The sequence below is a fragment of the Triticum urartu genome, chromosome 4A, assembly GCF_056163025.1.
Source record: "Triticum urartu cultivar PI428250 chromosome 4A, HENAU_Tu73, whole genome shotgun sequence".
NCBI lineage: Eukaryota > Viridiplantae > Streptophyta > Magnoliopsida > Poales > Poaceae > Triticum > Triticum urartu.
The window spans coordinates 612,581,637-612,605,133 of record NC_141876.1 but is presented as its reverse complement, the minus strand read 5'-3'; the positions used below and the strand labels follow the sequence as shown (position 1 = coordinate 612,605,133).

At 44.4% G+C, this 23,497-nt stretch overlaps 2 protein-coding genes across 5 annotated transcripts; one reads left to right on the top strand and one right to left on the bottom strand.

The window, feature by feature from the left end:
- Positions 1–447: 447 nt before the first annotated feature.
- LOC147977346 (uncharacterized) lies at positions 448–16,112 on the bottom strand. Its single transcript, XM_087521132.1, has 5 exons — positions 15,433–16,112; positions 11,693–11,813; positions 11,450–11,581; positions 10,035–10,518; positions 448–1,355 (listed from the first exon to the last, which is right to left on the bottom strand). The coding sequence occupies exons 1-5, from the start codon at positions 16,110–16,112 to the stop codon at positions 448–450; spliced, it is 2,325 nt and encodes a 774-aa protein (XP_087377258.1).
- Positions 16,113–19,679: 3,567 nt separating this feature from the next.
- On the top strand, positions 19,680–22,411 carry LOC147977345 (beta-fructofuranosidase, insoluble isoenzyme 3-like). 4 transcript variants are annotated; one of them, XM_087519960.1, is made up of 8 exons: positions 19,680–19,854; positions 19,997–20,005; positions 20,150–20,543; positions 20,662–21,151; positions 21,267–21,425; positions 21,527–21,771; positions 21,880–21,973; positions 22,065–22,411. In XM_087519960.1, the coding sequence occupies exons 1-8, from the start codon at positions 19,680–19,682 to the stop codon at positions 22,257–22,259; spliced, it is 1,761 nt and encodes a 586-aa protein (XP_087376086.1). In that variant the 3' UTR covers positions 22,260–22,411. The 4 variants fall into 4 exon arrangements, with proteins under 4 accessions (XP_087376086.1, XP_087376089.1, XP_087376088.1 ...); XM_087519963.1 differs by lacking the exons at positions 19,680–19,854; positions 19,997–20,005 and having other exon boundaries at positions 20,662–20,809; positions 20,864–21,151; XM_087519962.1 differs by lacking the exons at positions 19,680–19,854; positions 19,997–20,005 and having other exon boundaries at positions 20,662–20,825; positions 20,880–21,151.
- The last annotated feature ends 1,086 nt before the right edge of the window (positions 22,412–23,497 follow it).

Genomic DNA, 23,497 nt, shown 5'->3' with positions numbered 1-23,497 from the left:
GAAAGATGGGATTCGCTGATAAATAAGTTGCTCCCAAATTATCACACCACAGACATGGAATACGACGTTGCTTAATTCCCAATTCTTCAAGCAATGATTCCAACCAGATAACTTCGGCAGTTGCATTAGCTAAGGATTTATACTCAGCTTCTGTACTTGATCTTGACACTGTCGCTTGTTTTTGAGCACTCCAAGATATAAGATTTGAACCAGAATATACCGCAAAACCACCAGTAGATTTTCTATCATCACTGCAGCCTGCCCAATCAGCATCAGAAAAAGCACTCACAAGTGTGGAGTTTGAGCGTCTGAGATAAAGCCCCAAATTCGCAGTGTGCTTCACATAGCGTATAATTCTTTTGACAGCCTTCCAATGTATGCTGGTAGGTGCATCAAGATATTGACAAACTTTATTAACAGCAAATGATATGTCAGGCCGTGTGAGGGTCAAGTACTGTAAGGCACCCACAACACTTCTGTATTTGTACTTTCTTCCTCCTTAAATGGTTCCCCTTCATATACAGAAAGTTTTTCTGAAGACGACAGAGGTGTGGGTGAAGGCTTACAATCCTTCATCCCCATGCGAGCTAGAAGTTCAGTGGCATATTTTTCTTGTTTCAGTACTATACCATCTTGAACCTTCTTAACTTCTATACCCAAGAAGAAATGTAAATCCCCAAGATCCTTCAAGGCAAACTCTGAACTCAAATCACGCAGAAGAGCATCAGTAGCACTTTGTGAGGAACTCACCACTATGATATCATCAACATATATAAGTATGAAGATAATTGTGTTTGCCTTGCTATAAGTGAATAATGAAGTATCAGCTTTAGATGCAGCAAAACCAAGATATTCCGGCTGAGAGCTCAACCTGGCGTACCATGCTCTAGGCGCTTGCTTCAAGCCATAAAGAGCTTTGTCAAGCTTGCATAAATAGTAGGGTTTTTTCTTATCCTCATATCCTGGTGGTTGCCTCATGTAAACCTCCTCTTCCAGAACACCATGTAAAAACGCGTTCTGCACGTCTAGCTGTCTCATGGTCCATCCATTAGACACAGCAATAGCAAGTACAAGTCGTATAGTTGCAGCCTTTACAACAGGACTAAAAGTATCTTCATAATCAATACCATAACGCTGTTTAAAACCTTTTGCAACCAAACGAGCTTTGTACCTGTCAATGGAGCCATCCGCTTTCTTTTTAATCCTGTACACCCACTTACAGTCGATGATATTTTTACCTCTTTGGTCGGGCACAAGATGCCAAGTCTTGTTTCTCATAAGCGCTGAATATTCTTCATCCATGGCTTTCTTCCATCTTGGATCTCCAAGAGCATCTTCGAGTTTAGTTGGTTCTCCTGCAATACACAACATGCCCCATGGTATAGTACCATCGGTTCTTATTTTTGGATTTCTTATACCTTTCTGCGATCGAGTCATGACGCGTGAAACAACTGCTGGTTGCGGTTGTACAGATGGTATAGGCTGCTGCATAGGAGATGGTGGTGCAGAATGTTGGGGAACGTAGCAGAAATTCAAAATTTTCCTACGTGTCACCAAGATCTATCTATGGAGAGACTAGCAACGAGGGGAAGGAGAGTGCATCTACATACCCTTGTAGATCGCTAAGCGGAAGCGTTCAAGTGAACGGGGTTGATGGAGTCGTACTCGTCGTGATTCAAATCACCGATGATCCTAGTGCCGAACGGACAGCACCTCCGCGTTCAACACACGTACAGCCCGGTGACGTCTCCCATGCCTTGATCCAGCAAGGAGAGAGGGAGAGGTTGAGGAAGACTCCATCCAACAGCAGCACAATGGCGTGGTGGTGATGGAGGAGCATGGCAATCCTGCAGGGCTTCGCCAAGCACCGCAGAAGAGGAGAAGAACTTGGGAGAGAGGGAGGGGCTGCACCAAAGGCAAAAGGTGTGTTTGAGAGGCCCTCCTACCCCACTATATATAGGGATCCCAAGGGGGGGTGCGCCAGCCCCTAGGAGATCCAATCTCCAAGGGGGCGGCGGCCAGGGGAGGTTTCCCTCCCCCCCAAGGCACCTAGGAGGTGCCTTCCCTCCTTGGGACTCTTCCTTAGGGTTCCCCTTTCACCCTAGGCGCATGGGCCCTAGGGGAAGTGGCGCCCCAGCCCACTTTGGGCTGGATCCCTTCTCACTTCAGCCCATGGGACCCTCCGGGATAGGTGGCCCCACCCGGTGGGCCCCCGGGACCCTTCCGGTGGTCCCGGTATAATACTGATGACCCCGAAACTTGTCCCGATGGCCGAAATAGGACTTCCTATATATAAATCTTTACCTCCGGACCATTCCGGAACTCCTCGTGACATCCGGGATCTCATCCGGGACTCCGAACAACATTCGGTAACTACATACAAGCTTCCTTTATAACCCTAGCGTCATGGAACCTTAAGTGTGTAGACCCTACGGGTTCGGGAGACATGCAGACATGACCGAGACGTTCTCCGGTCAATAACCAACAGCGGGATCTGGATACCCATGATGGCTCCCACATGTTCCACGATGATCTCATCGGATGAACCACGATGTCAAGGACTTAATCAATCCCGTATACAATTCCCTTTGTCTATCGGTATGTTACTTGCCCGAGATTCGATCGTCGGTATACCGATACCTTGTTCAATCTCGTTACCGGCAAGTCTCTTTACTCGTTCCGTAACACATCATCCCATGATCAACTCTTTGGTCACATTGCGCATATGATGATGTCCTACCGAGTGGTCCCAGAGATACCTCTCCGCTTACACGGAGCGACAAATCCCAGTCTTGATTCGTGCCAACCCAACAGACACTTTCGGAGATACCCGTAATGCACCTTTATAGTCACCCAGTTAAGTTGTGACGTTTGATACACCCAAAGCATTCCTACGGTATCCGGGAGTTGCACAATCTTATGGTCTAAGGAAATGATACTTGACATTAGAAAAGCTATAGCATATGAACTATACGATCTAGTGCTATGCTTAGGATTGGGTCTTGTCCATCACATCATTCTCCTAATGATGTGATCCCGTTATCAATGACATCCAATGTCCATGGTCAGGAAACCGTAACCATCTATTGATCAATGAGCTAGTCAACTAGAGGCTTACTAGGGACATGGTGTTGTCTATGTATCCACACATGTATCTGAGTTTCCTATCAATACAATTATAGCATGGATAATAAACGATTATCATGAACAAGGAAATATAATAATAACTAATTTATTATTGCCTCTAGGGCATATTTCCAACAGTCTCCCACTTACACTAGAGTCAATAATCTAGTTCACATCGCCATGTGATTAACACTCACAGGTCACATCGCCATGTGACAAACATCCAAAGAGTTTACTAGTGTCACTAAACTAGTTCACATCATCATGTGATTAAGACTCAATGAGTTCTGGGTTTGATCATGTTGCTTGTGAGAGAGGTTTTAGTCAACGGGTCTGAACCTTTCAGATCCGTGTGTGCTTTACAAATCTCTATGTCATCTCCTAGATGTAGCTACCATGTTCTATTTGGAGCTATTCCAAATAACTGTTCTACTTGGAGTTATTCTAAATTGTTGCTCCATTATACGTATCCGGTATCTCTATCGGAGCTATCCGGATAGGTGTCAAGCTTGCATCGACGTAACCCTTTACGACGAACTCTTTTACCACCTCCATAATCGAGAAAAATTCCTTAGTCCACTAGTTACTAAGGATAACTTTGACCGCTGTACTGTGATCCATTCATGGATCACTCTTGTACCCCTTGACTGACTCATGGCAAGGCACACTTCAGGTGCGGTACACAGCATAGCATACTGTAGAGCCTACGTCTTAAGCATAGGGGACGACCTTCGTCTTTTCTCTCTATTCTGCCGTGGTCGAGCTTTAAGTCTTAACTTCATACCTTATAACTCAGGCAAGAACTCCTTCTTTGACTGATCCATCTTGAACACCTTCAAGATCATGTCAAGGTATGTGCTCATTTGAAAGTACCATTAAGCGTTTTGATCTATCCTTATAGATCTTGATGCTCAATGTTCAAATAGCTTAATCCAGGTTTTCCATTGAAAACACTTTCCAAATAACCCTATATGCTTTCCAGAAATTCTACATAATTTCTGATCAACAATGTGTCAACAACATATACTCATCAGAAATTCTATAGTGCTCCCACTCACTTCTTTGGAAATACCAGTTTCTCATAAACTTTGTATACACCCAAAATCTTTGATCATCTCATCAAAGCATACATTCCAACTCCGAGATGCTTACTCCAGTCCTCAGAAGGATTGCTGGAGCTTTGCATACTTATTAGCATCTTTCAGGATTGACAAAACCTTCCGGTTGTATCACATACAACCTTTCCTCAAGAAAATCATCGAGGAAACAATGTTTTGACATCCTATCTACAAGATTTCATAAATAATGCAGTAATCACTAATATAATTCCAACAGACTCTTAGCATCGCTACGAGTGAGAAAGTCTCACCGTAGTCAACTCCTTGAACTTGTCGGAAAACATCTTAACGACAAGTCGAGCTTTCTTAACGGTGATACTTACCATCATTGTCCGTCTTCCTTTTAAAATCCATATGTACCTAACAGCCTTACGACCATCAAGTAGTTCTTCCAAAGTCTACACTTTTTTTTCATACATGGATCCTCTCTCGGATTTTATGGCCTCGAGCCATTTATCGGAATCCGGGCCCACCATCGCTTCTCCATAGCTCGTAGGTTCATTGTTGTCTAGCAACATGACTTTCAAGACAGGATTACGTACCACTCTGAAGTAGTACGCATCATTGTCATCCTACGAGGTTTGGGAGTGACTTGATCCGAAGTCTCATGATCAATATCATAAGCTTCCACTTCAATTGGTGTAGGTGCCACAGGAACAACTCTTTGTGCCCTGCTATACACTAGTTGAAGTAACGGTTTAATAACCTCATCAAGTCTCCACCATCCTCCCACTCAATTCTTTCGAGAGAAACTTTTCCTCGAGAAAGGACCTGATTGTAGAAACAATCCCTTATTGCTTTCGAATCTGAGACAGGAGGTATACCCAACTGTTTCGGGTGTCCTATGAAGATGCATTTATCCGCTTTAGGTTCGAGCTTATCAGCCTGAAACTTTTTCACATAAGCGTCGCAGTCCCAAACTTTTAAGAAATGACAGCTTAGGTTTCTCTAAACCATAGTTCATACGGTGTCATCTCATCAGAATTACGTGGTGCCCTATTTAAAGTGAATGTGGTTGTCTCTAATGCCTAACCCATAAATTATTGTGGTAATTCGATAAGAGACATCATGGTATGCATCATATCCAATAGGGTGCAGTTATGATGTTCGGACACACCATCACACTATGGTGTTCCAGGCTGTATCAGTTGTGAAACAATTTCCACAATGTCTTAATTATGTGCCAAACTCGTAATTCAGATATTCATCTCTATGATCATATCATAGATATTTTATCCTCTTGTCACGACGATCTTTCAACTTCACCCTGAAATTACTTAAACCTTTCAATAATTCAGACTCGTGATTCATCAAGTAAATATACTCAACATCTACTCAAATCATCTGTGAAGTAAGAACATAACGATATCCGCTACATGCCTCAGCACTCATTGGACTGCACACATAAAAAATGTATTACTTCCAACAAGTTGCTTTCTTGTTCCATTTTACTGAAAACGAGGCTTTCAGTCATCTTGCCCATGTGGTATGTTTTGCATGTCTCAAGTGATTCAAAATCAAGCGAGTACAAAACGGTCCATTTGCATGGAGTTTCTTCATGCATATATACCAATAGACATGGTTCGCATGTCCCAAACCTTTTGAAAAACGAGTGAGCCCAAAGATCCATCAACATGGAGCTTCTTCATGCGTTTTATACCGATATGACTTACGTGGCAGTGCCACAAGTAGGTGGTACCATCATTACTATCTTTTGGCATGAACATGTGTATCACTACGATCGAGATTCAATAAACCATTCATTTTAGGTGTAAGACCATTGAAGGTATTATTCAAATAAACAGAGTAACCATTATTCTCCTTAAATGAATAACCGTATTGCGATAGACATAATCCAATCATGTCTATGCTCAACGCAAACACCAATCTCGATGGTAGAGGGAGCGTGCGATGCTTGATCACATCAACATTGAGAACACTTCCAACACATATCGTCAGCTCACCTTTAGCTAGTCTCCGTTTATTCCGTAGCTTTTATTTCGAGTTACTAACACTTAGCAACCGAACCGGTATCTAATACCCTGGTGCTACTAGGAGTACTAGTAAAGTACACATCAACACAATGTATATCCAATATACTTCTATCGACCTTGCCAGCCTTCTAATCTACCAAGTATCTAGGGTAATTCTGCTCCAGTGGTGTTCCCCTTATTACAGAAGCACTCAGTCTCGGGTTTGGGTTCAACCTTGGGTTTCTTCACTAGAGCAGCAGCTGAATTGCCGTTTTATGAAGTATCCCTTCTTGCCCTTGCCCTTCTTGAAACTAGTGGTTTCATCAACCATCAACAATTGATGCTCCTGTTTGATTTCTACTTTCGTGGTGTCAAACATCGCGAATATCTCAAGGATCATCATATATGTCCCTGATATATTATAGTTCATCACGAAGCTCTAGCAGCTTGGTGGTAATGACTTCGGAGAAACATCACTATCTCATCTGGAAGATCAACTCCCACTCGATTCAAATGATTGTTGTACTCAGACAATCTGAGCACAAGTTCAACAATTGAGCTTTTCTCCTTAGTTTGCAGGTTAAGGAAATCGTCGGAGGTCTTATACCTCTTGACGTGGGCACGAGCTTGAAATCCCAATTTCATCCCTCAAAACATCTCATATGTTTCGCGACGTTTCAAAACGTCTTTGGTGCCTCAACTCTAAACCGTTTAACTGAACTATCACGTAGTTATCAAAATGTGTACGTCAGATGTTCGCAACATCCACAGACAACGTTCGAGGTTCAGCACACTGAGCGGTGCATTAAGGGCATAAGCCTTCTATGAAGCAATGAGGACAATCCTCAGTTTACGGACCTAGTCCGCATAATTGCTACTATCAACTTTCAACTAATTTTTCTCTAGGAACATATCTAAACAGTAGAACTATAGCGTGAGCTACGACATAATTTGCAAAAATCCTTTTGACTATGTTCAGAATAATTAAGTTCATCTTATGAACTCCCACTTAGATAGACATCCCTCTAGTCATCTAAGTGATTACATGATCCGAGTGAACTAGGCCGTGTCCGATCTGTGCATGAGACGGACTAGACAACGTCGATGAACATCATCATGTTGATCGTATCTTCTATACGACTCATGCTCGACCTTTCGGTCTTCTGTGTTCCGAGGCCATGTCTGTACATGCTAGGCTCGTCAAGTTAACCCTAAGTGTTTTTGCTGTGTAAAACTGTCTTACACCCGTTGTATGTGAACGTAAGGATCTATCACACCCGATTAACACGTGGTGCTTCGAAACGACGAACTGTAGCAACGGTGCACAGTTAGGGGAGAACACTTCTTGAAATTTTAATGAGGGATCATCTTATTTACTACCGTCGTTTCTAAGCAAATAAGATGTATAAACATGATAAACATCACATGCAATCAAATAATAGTGACATGATATGGCCAATATCATATAGCTCCTTTGATCTCCATCTTGGGGCTCTATGATCATCTTGTCACCGGCATGACACCATGATCTCCATCATCATGATCTCCATCATCGTGTCTTCTTGAAGTTGTCTCGTCATCGGCATGCAAGTCGTGATTCCCTTGACAAGAACATGATCAATCTCATACATCACATATATCATTCATCACATCCTTTTGGCCATATCACATCACATAGCATACCCTGCAAAAACAAGTTAGACGTCCTCTAATTGTTGTTTGCATGTTTTACGTGGTTGCTATGGGTTTCTAGCAAGAACGTTTCTTACCTACGCAAAGACCACAACGTGATATGCCAATTGCTATTTACCCTTCATAAGGACCCTTTTCATCGAATCCGATCCGACTAAAGTGGGAGAGACAGACACCCGCCAGCCACCTTATGCAACTAGTGCATGTTTGTCGGTGGAACCGGTCTCACGTAAGAGTACGTGTAAGGTTGGTCCGGGCCGCTTCATCCCACGATGCTGCCGAATCAAGATAAGACTAGTAACGGCAAGCATATTGAACAAAATCAACGCCCACAACTACTTTGTGTTCTACTCGTGCATAGAAACTACGCATAGACCTAGCTCATGATGCCACTGTTGGGGAACGTAGCAGAAATTCAAAATTTTCCTACGTGTCACCAAGATCTATCTATGGAGAGACTAGCAACGAGGGGAAGGAGAGTGCATCTACATACCCTTGTAGATCGCTAAGCGGAAGCGTTCAAGTGAACGGGGTTGATGGAGTCGTACTCGTCGTGATTCAAATCACCGATGATCCTAGTGCCGAACGGACAGCACCTCCGCGTTCAACACACGTACAGCCCGGTGACGTCTCCCATGCCTTGATCCAGCAAGGAGAGAGGGAGAGGTTGAGGAAGACTCCATCCAACAGCAGCACAACGGCGTGGTGGTGATGGAGGAGCATGGCAATCCTGCAGGGCTTCGCCAAGCACCGCAGAAGAGGAGAAGAACTTGGGAGAGAGGGAGGGGCTGCACCAAAGGCAAAAGGTGTGTTTGAGAGGCCCTCCTACCCCACTATATATAGGGATCCCAAGGGGGGGTGCGCCAGCCCCTAGGAGATCCAATCTCCAAGGGGGCGGCGGCCAGGGGAGGTTTCCCTCCCCCCCAAGGCACCTAGGAGGTGCCTTCCCTCCTTGGGACTCTTCCTTAGGGTTCCCCTTTCACCCTAGGCGCATGGGCCCTAGGGGAAGTGGCGCCCCAGCCCACTTTGGGCTGGATCCCTTCTCACTTCAGCCCATGGGACCCTCCGGGATAGGTGGCCCCACCCGGTGGGCCCCCGGGACCCTTCCGGTGGTCCCGGTATAATACCGATGACCCCGAAACTTGTCCCGATGGCCGAAATAGGACTTCCTATATATAAATCTTTACCTCCGGACCATTCCGGAACTCCTCGTGACGTCCGGGATCTCATCCGGGACTCCGAACAACATTCGGTAACTACATACAAGCTTCCTTTATAACCCTAGCGTCATCGAACCTTAAGTGTGTAGACCCTACGGGTTCGGGAGACATGCAGACATGACCGAGACGTTCTCCGGTCAATAACCAACAGCGGGATCTGGATACCCATGATGGCTCCCACATGTTCCACGATGATCTCATCGGATGAACCACGATGTCAAGGACTTAATCAATCCCGTATACAATTCCCTTTGTCTATCGGTATGTTACTTGCCCGAGATTCGATCGTCGGTATACCGATACCTTGTTCAATCTCGTTACCGGCAAGTCTCTTTACTCGTTCCGTAACACATCATCCCGTGATCAACTCTTTGGTCACATTGCGCATATGATGATGTCCTACCGAGTGGGCCCAGAGATACCTCTCCGCTTACACGGAGCGACAAATCCCAGTCTTGATTCGTGCCAACCCAACAGACACTTTCGGAGATACCCGTAATGCACCTTTATAGTCACCCAGTTACGTTGTGACGTTTGATACACCCAAAGCATTCCTACGGTATCCGGGAGTTGCACAATCTCATGGTCTAAGGAAATGATACTTGACATTAGAAAAGCTATAGCATATGAACTATACGATCTAGTGCTATGCTTAGGATTGGGTCTTGTCCATCACATCATTCTCCTAATGATGTGATCCCGTTATCAATGACATCCAATGTCCATGGTCAGGAAACCGTAACCATCTATTGATCAACGAGCTAGTCAACTAGAGGCTTACTAGGGACATGGTGTTGTCTATGTATCCACACATGTATCTGAGTTTCCTATCAATACAATTATAGCATGGATAATAAACGATTATCATGAACAAGGAAATATAATAATAACTAATTTATTATTGCCTCTAGGGCATATTTCCAACACAGAACTCGCCGCAGAAGATCCTTCAGAGTCCTCTGCATGTGCCGCCGCACTAGATCCGGTGCTGAAACTGCTGCTGCCTAGAGTAGCCGATCCTGTGGCCTGGTATGTGCTGGAATCAGCAGTGGTCGCGGAGTTTCCTGGTGCAAAAGATCCGACGCCAGCTAGTCCTGAACGCTGCATGTGCGGCTGCATGCGCACTGCTCCTGGAGAGTGCATGCCCGTGAGACAAGGAGATACTCCTCCGTGTGATGATGTGGCAGACAATCTGCTGGCTGGCACGCGATCCGACGGAGATTCTCTCGCACGATCCAAGGCGGACTGACGGCCAGGTGTGCCAGGTGCTGATGGATCATCCTCGAGCCCAGCGTCTGCTGCGTCTTCTTCCTCCACACGAAATAAAGCACCGTTTTCTTCTAGATTTTGATCATTGTCACCATTTTCTTCACCGTTTCCTTTAGGAATCTGCACAGACATGTCAAAAGTTCTAGAAAAAGCAGAATTATCATATTGGTCAATGCAATTGTTGTCGCCCCTTTGATCAAAATTCCGAAGGTTGAGTGGAAGAAGAAGAATTTCTTTTCGAAGAAGTGCTCCGGCATTTGGATGAAGTGATTTAAAAGGAAACACAGATTTGTCGAACACAACATCACGAGATATATAAACTCGACCTGTGGAGACATCTCACTACTAGGGAAAAGGCTAGCAGCAGCGCGGGTTTTAGGTGTATCAGTAGCGCGGGGACCGGCGCTACAGCTAACATGTAGCAGTAGCGCGTGCTCACCAGCGCTACTGCTACACAAGTGTAGCAGCAGCGCGCTTAGTGCAAGCTCGCTACTGCTATTATGCCACCCGCGCTACTGCTATTACGGGCCCACGCTACTACTAGCATAATAGTAGTAGCGTTTCTTGAGTACCAACGCTACTAGTATACTAAATACTAGTAGGGCACAATTTTTTCCCACGCTACTACTAACTTATTAGAAATTAAAAAAAATAAAATCAACCAATTCCATTCTATCACACAGTTGTCGTATCTACTATCACACAGTTCCTCATTATAGCCATAACTCATGCATAATTCCTATCCTTTATAGGCGTAAGAGTATAAACTGTACACAGTTCCTCATTGTAGCCATAACTCACGAATAATTCCTATCCTTTATAGGCGTAAGAATATAAACTGTGCGTGGCAGCTACCTACGTAAGTGTTGCTTGCCATGCAAATTCAGAATTTTACCACTACTTCTAGATGCCATAGAATGAGACACGTTAGTTGTTATGGTCCGATCAAAATATTGGATCACTCATCAATGTGCGGCGCCTTCCCGAACTGATCTCGCGACCTGCAGCTGCGACGAAACACACTGGGCAGCCTCGACGAGCCACACCTAACTGACGACAGCCGCCGTTGTGACGGCGTCACGTCCCTCACCCTGGCCCTCAGCTCCAGCAGGCATCGGTCGATGTTGTCCTCGTGCCTCGCCAACAGCGGATGGAGGAAGCCATCGTACACGTGCCTCGCACCCTGAAACCCGAACACCATTAAGATTAAGATTCAGAATTGGCCACATACCGAATCAAGTGTATCTAAATGTTGATCATCTCTCGGGCTCGGGGTGTCTGGTCGACTGCTTACCCGTGTGCTGGGGTGCCGGAGATAGAGGATGAGCATCAGCTTCGCCTCTCCATACATCAGCAGCCACGACACCATCCGGTCCATGAACCTCTCGACGACCGTCAACATCGCCACCAGAACCCTGCAACATTACCAACAGAGGTTCAAAAACTTCAGATTCTATAGAAGAACACACAGAAAAACAACGCGGTACATGTCGGTGCCAATGTGCTACAAATTTTTCCCGAAATTCTTATTTAAGCCGTAATGCACAACTGAACTACACACTGAAGCAGCACATAGCTACTTCCATGACAAAAGATAACACAAAAGATTAGAAGCAATTCTCTTGTGTTGGAAGCCCTAAAAAGAAACAACACATACGAACCACATAAGGAGTTAAGAGGCATAATTCTTCCGGTAATTTTCTATCTATCCATTTTTCTAAGTAGTCACTTCAATACCTTGATATCTTCCACATTTTCAAAGATAACAAAGTCCATGAATCTACTGTTTGAAGAGCATAGTGACTATACAAACTTGCAAATTGGGCTGGCCAAAAACTAAACATAGAGTGCATCTTCTCTAAACAGAGAGTGGTACTTGTTGAAGACAAACTGGACTGAAGTGATAAAAAAAAGGACACAGTGTCATACATACAGTCTACCGATGCACACAAAAGCTTACCCTCAAACAGCCAACCATGTAATAAGAAGACTAAAGCATTGTGGGGGGAGGGATGCTGCTGCCAGACAGTGTCATACAGTCTACAAAATGACAACCAATGGACTCTTTTAATCTGATAGTGTTTCTTGTAGAAGAAATAGGCAAGATAAATCAAATCATGATTGAATATTGATTGAGGACTACCAATCCATATATATAAATGTATTATTTCTGTTACTCAACAGAACATGTAGGTAGCAACCTGATATGATGCTTGATTTGGACGAAAAAATCACAAACCCTTTTTTCCTCTAGAATAAAAGTACCTCCCAAGTGTTCAAAACCACCACAAATTCATCTTGTTGCATATATCAACCGGAATGGATCCTAGTGTGGTTAATGATAATTACAAACTTAGCCTATTCACAATTGATTATTAGCTAAATATAAGAGAACATTGCATGTTTCATCACAGTAATTGCCAGAAAAAACTGAAAAACAAATGTTTCTACTATGTGGCATATCTGAACTTAAATATGCTATATCCCCATGTACCTTTTGTTTGCAGGTATCCTGGTAGCATTGCAAAAGTGAGAATACATTATGGCCTTGAATATACATATACGAATAGTAATCTACCAAGTAAGAAAAGTATCATGTTATATAACATATACAATCAAGTGATATAACTGGACGGATCTCCATACCCATGGAGAAGACCAGACATTGGTGCTGCTGTTGGTGGCGTGCGTTGTCCTGGTCCTAGTCCTGGTCATGGAGACAGACGGGGGTTAGAGAGGGAGGGAGAGACGAGGGAAGATGAGGGATTTGTACCCATGGATGCGCCCCCTCTTGCCTGCAGATCCATGGCGAGCTCACTCCGTGGGCTAGGGTTTCGGGTCCATGGTTCCGCCGTTGCCGCTGCCACTGCATGGTTGTGGAGGAGGATGGCTCCGCGGATCTGGGCGTCGACTGAGCAGCTCGAGCCGAGGACGAATCTGGCCGGAGGGGAGGAAGGGTCTCCATGGATGGACGACGAGGGCAGTCCCACGGAGATGGCCGCAACCAACCGGAGCTTGTCGGCTCGATCTGCAGCCTTTGGAGCGAAGGAGAGGTCGGGGGTCGCCGGCGGCGGATTTAAGGGAGAGAGTGGAGGTGGGCGGCGGCGAGGAGATCTGGGGGAGGAGATCGACCGAGAGGGGTGGGGGGAGGAGATCGACCGAGGGGGTGGGGGCCACGAGAGAGAGACTTTTTTTTCAGGGATTCGTGAGAGAGAGTTTGGCAGGGGTGGGGGTCGATCCGCGTGCGGTGGTGGACACGCTTAGTAGTAGCGTGGGTATATCAAGTCGCTACAACTATTCGCTTAGTAGTAGCGCAGGTTTTAGCATCCGCGTTATTACTATACCTAGTCTGGAGCCAACGCCCTGGCAACTTTAGTAGTAGCGCTTTTCTCAACTAGCGCGCTACTGCTAAACGGATATTAGTAGCGCAGTTTTGTAAAGAGCGCTACTGCTAATTAGCAGTAGCGTCTGTTTTTAAACCGTGCTGCTGGTAAGTTTCTGTGTATAAGGTTTTTCCTAGTAGTGTCTAGGCATTTGACACCTTTATGAATAGGACTATATCCTAGGAAAACACACTGTTTTGAACGAAATGCAAGCTTGCACGTATTATATGGTCTAAGGTTTGGCCAACACGCGCAACCAAAAACATGAAGAGAGTTGTAGTCAGGTGTAATGCCAAAAAGGCGTGTGATGGGAGTTTCAAATTTGATGACTTTGCTAGGAAGCAAATTTATGAGATATGTGGCGGTCAAGAAAGCTTCATCCCAAAATTTGAGAGGCATAGAAGCATTAGCTAATAAGGCTAGTCCGACTTCAACAATGTGTCGATGTTTTCTTTCAGCAGACCCATTTTGCTGGTGTGCATGTGGACAAGATACATGATGAGAGATGCCAATTTTCTGGAAAAATGAGTTTAGCTTCTCATACTCACCTCCCCAGTCGGTTTGCATAGCAATGATTTTAGAGTCTAGTTTGCGTTCAACAAGATTTTGGAAATTAGAAAAAACTTGAAATACATCAGATCGTTTCTTCAGAAGATAAATCCAAGTGAATTTACTATAGTCATCAATAAAACTCACATAATATGACTGTCTACCGACTGACGTGGGAGCAGGCCCCCAAACATCTGAAAATACAAGCTGTAATGGAGCAGTAGATATACTAATAGAAATAGGATATGGTAACTAGTGACTTTTAGCTTGTTGACACGGATCACAAACTGACTCACTACTAGACTCATGAGAATAAGGAAGATTATTCTTGCTAAGAACAAGTTTAACAATGACTGAAGATGGATGACCTAAACGACTATGCCACTTTGATGAGGACGGCTTGGTGACGACAAAAGCTTGCTTATGTGACGATGATGATGATATGAGCGGGTAGAGACCTCCCACACACCTTCCTCTAAGAATTACTCTCCTCGTTGCCAAATCCTTAATCAAAAAGAAATAAGGGTAAAATTCTATGAGAACTTGATTATCAAGAGTGAAACAATGAACGGAGAGAAGATTTTTAGAGGTTTGAGGAACACGTAGAATATTGTTGAGTTGTAAATTTTTGACAAAAGTTTTAACAATTGATTGACCAACATGAGTAATTGCCATACCAGAACCGCTTGCCGTGTGTACTTGTTCACGTCCATTGTACTTGGTCCTCGTGGTCAACTTGTCGAGTTCTCCAGTGATGTGACCGGTGGCGCCAGTATCTACATACCAATTTGTATCGACGCCATAGGAGTTGGTGACAGCGTTAGCCCCCTTCTCCTCATGGTCATTGTCTTCATAGCGCCACCAACAAGTACGAGCGCCATCTGCATGATGTTTGAAGCAGATTTGACACTCAGGATAATCATAGTTTTGTTGCTGTTGTTGTTGTGGCTGATGTCGTTGTTGTAGTTGATGTGGTTGCTGCCGTGGACGCCCGCGATAGCCACTACCGCTGGTGGCAGGAGAGGAAGAACAGTCTCCTCGGCCGCGCCCCCTAGCTCCACGTCCGCGCCCCCTGCTTCTGTTCTGGGCGCATCCTTTGTACGCGACGTTTGCTGAGGTGTTAAAGCCCCCGCTTGCGCCGTCGGCTAGCATCTCCATGCGCTGGTCAAAGGCAGCAATCTGGGCAAAGAGATCATCCACCGTGATGCTGTTCTTGATAGCACCGACTGCTGCTACAATTGGATCATAGTCCCGATCGAGTCCAGCGAGGATGTAGTCAACCATCTCCGGATCAGACACCGGACGGCCAGCTGCTGCTAGTTCATCCCCGAAGCTTTTCATCTTCCCGATGTATGAGGCGCTGGACATGGTGCCCTTCTTCGTATTGGCGATGGAGATGCGTAAGTTCGTGATCCGAGATTGTGATTGTGAGGCGAACAAAGTGGTTACTCCAGTCCACAGTTCATGTGTGCTCTCCTTCCCGACAAATTGTGCGAGAATTTCCTTTGAGAGAGAGTTGAGCAGGTAGCTGAGAACCTGCTGGTCCTTCGACAACCATGGTCCGTAGAGGGGATTTGGCCCCATGGCCATGGTCTTGTCCGGCTGCTGCTGCTCCACCATTTTCGGGGGCGCTGCATCCGTTCCATCGAGGAGGCCAGTGACCTGCGCACCTCGCAGGGCTGGCATCACTTGTGCCTTCCATAGAAGGTAGTTTCCCTTGGTCAGCTTCTCAGATGGTGGAGTTCCGAGGTTGAGGACGACCTGGGCTGACGGGGAAGCCATCGCTCGATGGGTTTCTGGCGAGAAGTTTCTGACGAGAGGCTTTCTGACGATGGGTTTTTCTGGCGAGAGTTTTTCTGTTTCTGTAGCTAGATCGATAGGAAGAGGTCGGCTCTATATACCATATTAGATTGGAAGTGTTCCTACTCCTCGAGGGAGCCGCATCGTGTATATTTATATTGGGCGAGAAGAGCCTTCGCCGTGGCGTACAAGTTGCAATCGATCTTCTGGATCGATCCGTTACAGGAGTTGGAGTCACGTACGGGGGGAAGTAGAGATGTAGAGATACACAAGGAAGGTTGAGATTACAAACACGTTATATGCTATATCTCACGTATATTCTAACAAGGGGCAATGTTTTGGAATAGGTGCTGGCGGGAGGAGACAAAAGGAGGATCGGTGCTGCATCTACCGCGCCGCCGGCGTCTCGGAGCAGTGGGGTATCTCTGTTTTCCCTCTATTTAATAATGATGTTGCCCGTACCAATATGGTAGGACAAAAATCCATCGCACGGCCATGTGAGGAGCAGCAAAACGGGACTTGCTATTCCACGCAGTGCACACCGCGACGATGCGAAACGCGTACCCCCACTTGCCCTTTTGGGCTGCCATGCGGGAGCGACGCCCCCCGTTGTTTTCATTTCGTTTTCTTCTATTTTTTCTTTTATGTTTATGTGTTTTCTTCTTTAAAATAATCTAGGATTTCAACAAAGTTTCAAATGACGAAATATTGTCAAATTTTGAATAAAATGTTCATTAAATCATAAATTTCTTGTGAATTCAAAAGTTGTTCGTTGTTTTGAATAATGTTCGCAGATTAAAAAACATTAGTGATTTTGAAACATTATGCGTATATTCAAAATAAATTCATGATTTGCAAAAATGTTTGCGAAATAAAAAATGTTCACGATTTTGAAAATAGTTCACATATTAAAAATATTCGTGTATTTAAATTAATGTTCATGAATAAAAAAAGCTCCATGCATTATAAAACAATGTTCACAAAATTAAAAAAAATAGTCCATTGCTTAAAAAATGTCTGATGGTTCAAAAAACCTTCATCAAAAAAAGAAAAAAAATCATCAATTTTAAAAATGTTCCCAAATTTCAAAAATATTCACCGATTCAAAAAATTGTTCATGTGTTTCAGAAAAAATGTTCATAACTTCAAACAAATGTTTGCATATCTGAAAAAAAAATGTGAATTCGAAATATGTTCATGAATATTAACAGAGTGTTTGTGAATTTCAGTAATGTTCACTATTTTAAAAGATATGATCATGATTATAAAAAAACATTCATGAATTCGAAAAGGATCACAATTTCAAAATTTATTCATGAATTTGAAAGATGTATGCCAGAAGAAAATAATAATAAAATAAAATGGAAAGAAAATAAAATGAGCATGAAAAAATAAACAGGAATAAACAAAATAAAAACAGAAATAAAATTTCTAATGAAAGAAGAAAGGAAAAATGGAAATTGAAAAAGCAGGAAAAAACCATCTGAAAAGGGCGTCCGACCCAAGTGTACATAGCAAGAAGGCGGGGGATATAAAAAATGGAATTAGCAATATAATATTTTTACAGACTTGTGAAAGAAAGAAAGAGGTTTTTCTGCAGCCATTATTTCTTATTTCCTTAGGGGTAGGCATTTCGCCTATGGCGCCATTATTAGCCTAATGGTATAGGGGCACAACCCCCTGTACACTAGGTGTAGTAACAGGCCAGCCCATTTGTATTTGTGTTTGTTTTTTCTGTGTTTCCACTTGGGTTTTCTATGTTTCTTTTTTTTTCTTTATTGTTTTCTTGTTTTGATTTCCATATATTTGTGAATTCATTACAAAATGATGAATTGTTTCCAATATTGATGAATATTTCTTAAAATCGATCAACTTTCTTGCCAATTTGATGGACATTTTTCAAAATTGATAAAGTTTTATCAAATTTGATGATTTTTTTTTTCAAATTTGATAAATTGTTTTTCTGATTTGATGATCTTTTACAAAACCGATGAACTTTATTTCAAATTCGATGAACTTTTCATAAACGTGATAGTTTTTTTTTTCAATTTGCATGAACTTTTCTTCAATTCGATTATAATTTTTTTTGAAATTTCTGAACTTCTTGTGAATTTTATGATCTTTTTTTTCAGAATCCGTGAACATTTTTAACTCACAAAATTTTTCATTTTTCATTTTCCATATTTTTTTCAAAAGTCAATGGATGACCAATCAACTGGTCAATCGCGACCGGTCAAAATGTAATCGAGCAACCTGGGGAACCAGTCTCGATCGAGGGTTTGCCTCCTACATAGGCTGGCCAATGGGCAGGGGTGCATGAGCGTCGGTTCCTCCAAGTGGCACTTAAGCCGCCACATAGGAGCTCCCTGATACACGCTAGGTCGCTATTTGGGGACCTATACCCCAAATAGGATCTGCTGAGGAAAGCGATGGGAAAGAAGGAAGGAAGTGGGGTGGTGCCCTGTCCGGCGCATCAGTGTCCAAGGCCCAAGGACACCATGTCGTGGCATGTCAATCAACACGCCATTTCCTCGCAAAAAAAAATCAACACGCCATAGGCGTATAGCGTTCTTATCTCTAACCAGTGGCAAAAATGAAAACAGAAGTAAAATGTCTATCTACTAGTATCTCAGAAGACAGAGCGAAAGGATAACTAAAATAAGTACACACAAAAATGAATCAAAAAAGAATAGGACATGATATTATTATGCTTGTCCGTAGGGGTGCGATGCGAGCCAGCTCATTTTTTCTAGAACGAAGGCTCAAGCAGAGCCCGGCTTTGAATTATCCAATGCGCAAATGTCCAACAAGTATTCAGATAAAATGTTCAACGCGTACGATAATTTTTTTAACACGTATTATAAAACTGTTCAACTTGTATTCAAAAAGGTTGACATATGTTTTAATAAATAAGTAAAAATAAATATAAAAAATACAAGGAAAAGTAAATAAAAAGAAAAAATGTGACAGAAAAATAGAGAGAAAATAAAAAAGGGAAAAATGTATGGGCGCTTCTAAAACCGGTGCATAGAGGCTGCTCTCGCTAAGAACCCGCGTATGGTGTCTGAGGTTTTATTACGAATTTGGGCCAAGCCAGCGGAGGCGGGCCAGAACCGAAGGAAGAAGCGCGCGAAGAAACGAGCCGCCATGCACCAGTGGATGGAGCGACCTCGTCCTCAACTGCCCCCGACGTGCTCGCTCCTCGCCCTCATCCACAAAGACTCTGCTCCGCCGCCGCATCGCGCGAGCGTCGACTCTATCACTCTCCCCCACCCGGCCTATAAATCCACCAGCAAGCCATGTCCGATCCTTCGCCGTTCCTCTTCAACCTCCGCATCAGTCCATCCATCCAACACCCATCCTCCTCCGCGACGCAAGATCGGCTGAAACCGTCCGGCCGGCCGATCCAATCCAGGTTCGTGCATGTCATATCTGCATGAGATGTTGATTTCTAAATCTGAAATCAGTGCCGCCACGTGCATCTGAAATTAGGTTGCGGATTAAACGTTCCCCTAATTTAGTTTGCCTTGCACGCGCTCTGCTCTAGTAATGGGGATGGCGTCGGCGGCGGCGCCATTGATCGTGTCCCTGCTGTACTGCGCGGCGTTGGCGGTGCACGCGTCGCATGTCGTGTACCCGGAGCTCCAGTCGTTGGAGGCCACGGAGGTGGACAAGGAGCTACGCACCGGGTACCACTTCCAGCCCCCCAAGCATTGGATCAATGGTACGTATGTGTGGAATATTTATTTCCTCGTTTCACCGTCAGTTGCTTAGTATGTTATACTCACTCCTCGCAATTTCTTTTGTCTGGCCTTTGTTAATTGGATGACATCGAACCTCTTCACAACGATGCAACGATTGATCAGATCCAAATGGTACGTGCACTCATACAAATTGATCACTCTCGCCATCTATCTATTGGTCAAATGATGAATTAGTAATCAGTTTTGCATGACTATCTATTGTGCACTTTGTATGACATTGTGTGACTCAACATCTCAACGTCTGGATGCATGCAGGGCCCATGTACTACAAGGGGCTGTACCATCTCTTCTACCAGTACAACCCCAAGGGCGCCGTGTGGGGGAACATCATCTGGGCGCACTCGGTGTCGACCGACCTCATCGACTGGGTGGCGTTGGAGCCCGGGATCTACCCGTCCAAGCCGTTCGACATCAACGGTTGCTGGTCGGGCTCCGCCACCATTCTGCCCAACGGCGTCCCTGTCATCATGTACACAGGAATCGACCCCAACAACCGCCAGGTGCAGAACGTTGCGTATCCGGCCAACCTCTCCGACCCCTTCCTCCGCAAGTGGGTCAAGCCCGACTATAACCCCATCATCAATCCCGACCGCGGCATCAACGCCAGCGCCTTCCGTGATCCCACCACCGCTTGGTACGGGCCAGACGGGTACGTACATCACCATTTATTTTATCGTGTGCCATGTTGACACACATGTAAACATTATGTTGAGCATGTTTGGCCAGTTGATATTTACAAAAAGATCATGCTATATGCTGATGTGCAGACACTGGAGGCTGGTGGTGGGCAGCAAGGAGAACATGAGGGGGATCGCGGTGTTGTACCGGAGCCGTGACTTTAGGAGGTGGATCAAGGCACACCACTCGCTGCACGCTGGGCTAACAGGGATGTGGGAGTGCCCAGACTTCTACCCCGTGGCGGTGCCCGGTGGCAGACGTCACCACCAGAACGGTGTGGACACCGCAGAGCTGCATGACAGCACAGTCGCTGCGGAGGTAAAATATGTGCTCAAGGTGAGCCTCGACGTAACGCGCTACGAGTACTACACCATTGGCTGGTACGACCATGCCAAGGACAGGTACACCCCTGACCTCGACTTCCCAGACAATGACTATGGTCTCCGATACGACTACGGCGACTTTTATGCATCAAAGTCGTTCTTTGACCCGGTCAAGAAGCGTCGCGTGCTCTGGGGCTGGGCCAATGAATCGGACACTGTCCCCGACGACCGCAACAAGGGTTGGGCTGGCATCCAGGTCACTCTACACATCCACATTTACACCACACGAACAGAATGTCTTCACTATTTTTTCCAAGGCCTGGCTCTTCACGTACTGAGATTTAAATGTATTGTTGTTTCTGAATTTTTAGGCGATACCGAGGAAGATCTTCCTGTCACGGAGCGGCAGGCAGCTAATTCAGTGGCCGGTAGAGGAGATCAAGTCATTGCGCGCAAAGCACGTCAATGTCAGCAACAAGGCTGTCAAGAGCGGCGAGTTCTTCAAGGTCGGCGGCTTCAAATCCGTGCAGGTCAGTACAATAGTGTATATACACTTGATATAAACAACATGGGGCGGTGGCCCTCCTCTCTGAATTGTCAGTGAATGACGAGCCACTGCTATATATGCTAGTCGGACGTGGAGGCAGCGTTCATGATCAAGAACCTTGAGAAGGCGGAGAAATTCAACGCGTCGTGGCGGACAGACGCGCAGGGGCTGTGCAAGAAGCTCAACTCACATGTCAAGGGCGGCGTCGGGCCATTTGGACTCTGGCTGCTCGCCTCCGACGACCTCAAGGAGAGGACAGCTGTTTTCTTCAGGGTATTCAAGAACAACGACACCAGCTATGTCGTCCTCATGTGCAACGACCCTACAAGGTAGATCCAATGCATATAACTCACTCAAGTCACCTTTTTGTATATGTATATACAACTTGCAATTTACCACACTCTAGATCCCGTAATCCTGAATGATCGATCGGGCAGGTCGTCATTCGAGTCGCAGATCTACAGACCGACCTTCGCCGGCTTTGTCAATGTCGACATATCTAAGACCAAGAAGATCGCCCTAAGGACATTGGTACGTGACCACAAAATCTACATTGAATTAGTTACTTACTGAATACACCATTGCAAGAGGGTTCTAAGCCATGTCACGGAATCCATTTCAGATCGACCACTCTGTCGTGGAAAGTTTTGGTGCCGGCGGCAAGACGTGCATCCTCACGAGGGTCTACCCGAGGAAGGCCGTCGGGGACAATGCACACCTGTTCGTCTTCAACAATGGCGAGTCGGACATCAAGCTCACCAACCTGCGTGCATGGGAGATGAAGACCCCCACGATGAACAAGCGTCTGGGGCAGTAGCAACAGCCCGGCCCGGTAGATCGAGGATTCAGAGTAGCCTAGACTAGCCATAGCTAGCTAGCTTGTTGATTTAGTTGAGATTAATTAGGAGAGGTCCAGGTTTAGTGATGAGTTGTTAGAAAGGACCGGAAATGATCCATTTTGTTTCAGAACCTTTTCCAAATGGCAGGAGGCCTTGAAAAGCCAACATTTTTTGTTGGCATGCAAGATATCATCAACATATCAACAAAATTTTGAAAGACAAAGAAAATAAATGTTGGTGGTTCCACGTGAGGTTACTCAGGTAGAGTGAGGATCCACCTTAGCTAATTAGTATTACCTCCGTCTCAAAACGTTTGTCTTAGATTTGTCTAGATATACAAATGTATCTAAGACTAAAATGTGTCTAGATGTGTTGGTCGCCACTTCCGAGTGAAGTGCATTGTAGGTCCTTAAACTATTTCAGGGGTGCCATGTAGGTCCTCAAATTATGAAAATCCGCATTCAGATCTTCGAAGTGTAGTAAGTATGTCATTCAGCTCCAAAATCTTTCCGACCCCATATGACCGCCCAACTTGTGCTATTGACTCGTGACACGTCCGACATGGGGCCCGCAAGATAACGCCGGTGACGGAAATATGCAAATACATTCAAAGTCATGAACTATTTTGAAATTCATAAACTCAAAAACTCATGTAGCGCACCATTGTACCATTCAAGAAAAATCGGTAGCTTTTGATTATTTTTTCGTCAGCCAATTTTTTCATGAACACTCAAAAGAAATTCATGAATTTGGAAAAAGTTGGACACATTTAATAAATTTTCATGAATTTTTAAAATGTTAGAAGTATTTAGTTTATTTGTGTATTTAAAAATGTTCACAAATTTGCAAGAATTCTCAAAGCTGAAAAATATCTTCATTAATTGAAAAGTACGTTTATGAATTTACAAAAGGTTTTATTAATTTAAATGTTCATGGTTTCGAAAAAGTTCACGAATATGGAGAAAATGTTCATGACTTTAAAAAAGTGTTCGGTGAAAATGGAAAAAATGTTTTTCCATATTCACGAACGACACGGACATTTTTTAAGTTGTGAACTTTTTTTTCCATATTCGCGAACATTGTTTTAAAGTCATGAAAGTGTATAAATGTTCGCGAACATTTTTCCATATTCGTGAATGACGCGAACATTGTTTTAAATTCGTGAACATTTTTTACCATAACCTCGAACATTTATTTTAAAGTCGTGAAAGTACAT

Coding starts and splice junctions, on each gene's coding strand:
- LOC147977346 (XM_087521132.1), bottom strand. CDS start 16,112: ATGGCTTCCCCGTCAGCCCAGGTCGTCCTCAACCTCGGAACTCCACCA. Junction 11,814..15,432: donor AACACCTCAGCAAACGTCGC/GTACAAAGGATG, acceptor GTAATGTTGCAG/GGTTCTGGTGGCGATGTTGA. Junction 10,519..11,449: donor CACAACGGCGGCTGTCGTCA/GTTAGGTGTGGC, acceptor ATGTCTGTGCAG/ATTCCTAAAGGAAACGGTGA.
- LOC147977345 (XM_087519960.1), top strand. CDS start 19,680: ATGGGGATGGCGTCGGCGGCGGCGCCATTGATCGTGTCCCTGCTGTAC. Junction 20,544..20,661: donor GCTTGGTACGGGCCAGACGG/GTACGTACATCA, acceptor GCTGATGTGCAG/ACACTGGAGGCTGGTGGTGG. Junction 21,772..21,879: donor ATGTGCAACGACCCTACAAG/GTAGATCCAATG, acceptor TCGATCGGGCAG/GTCGTCATTCGAGTCGCAGA.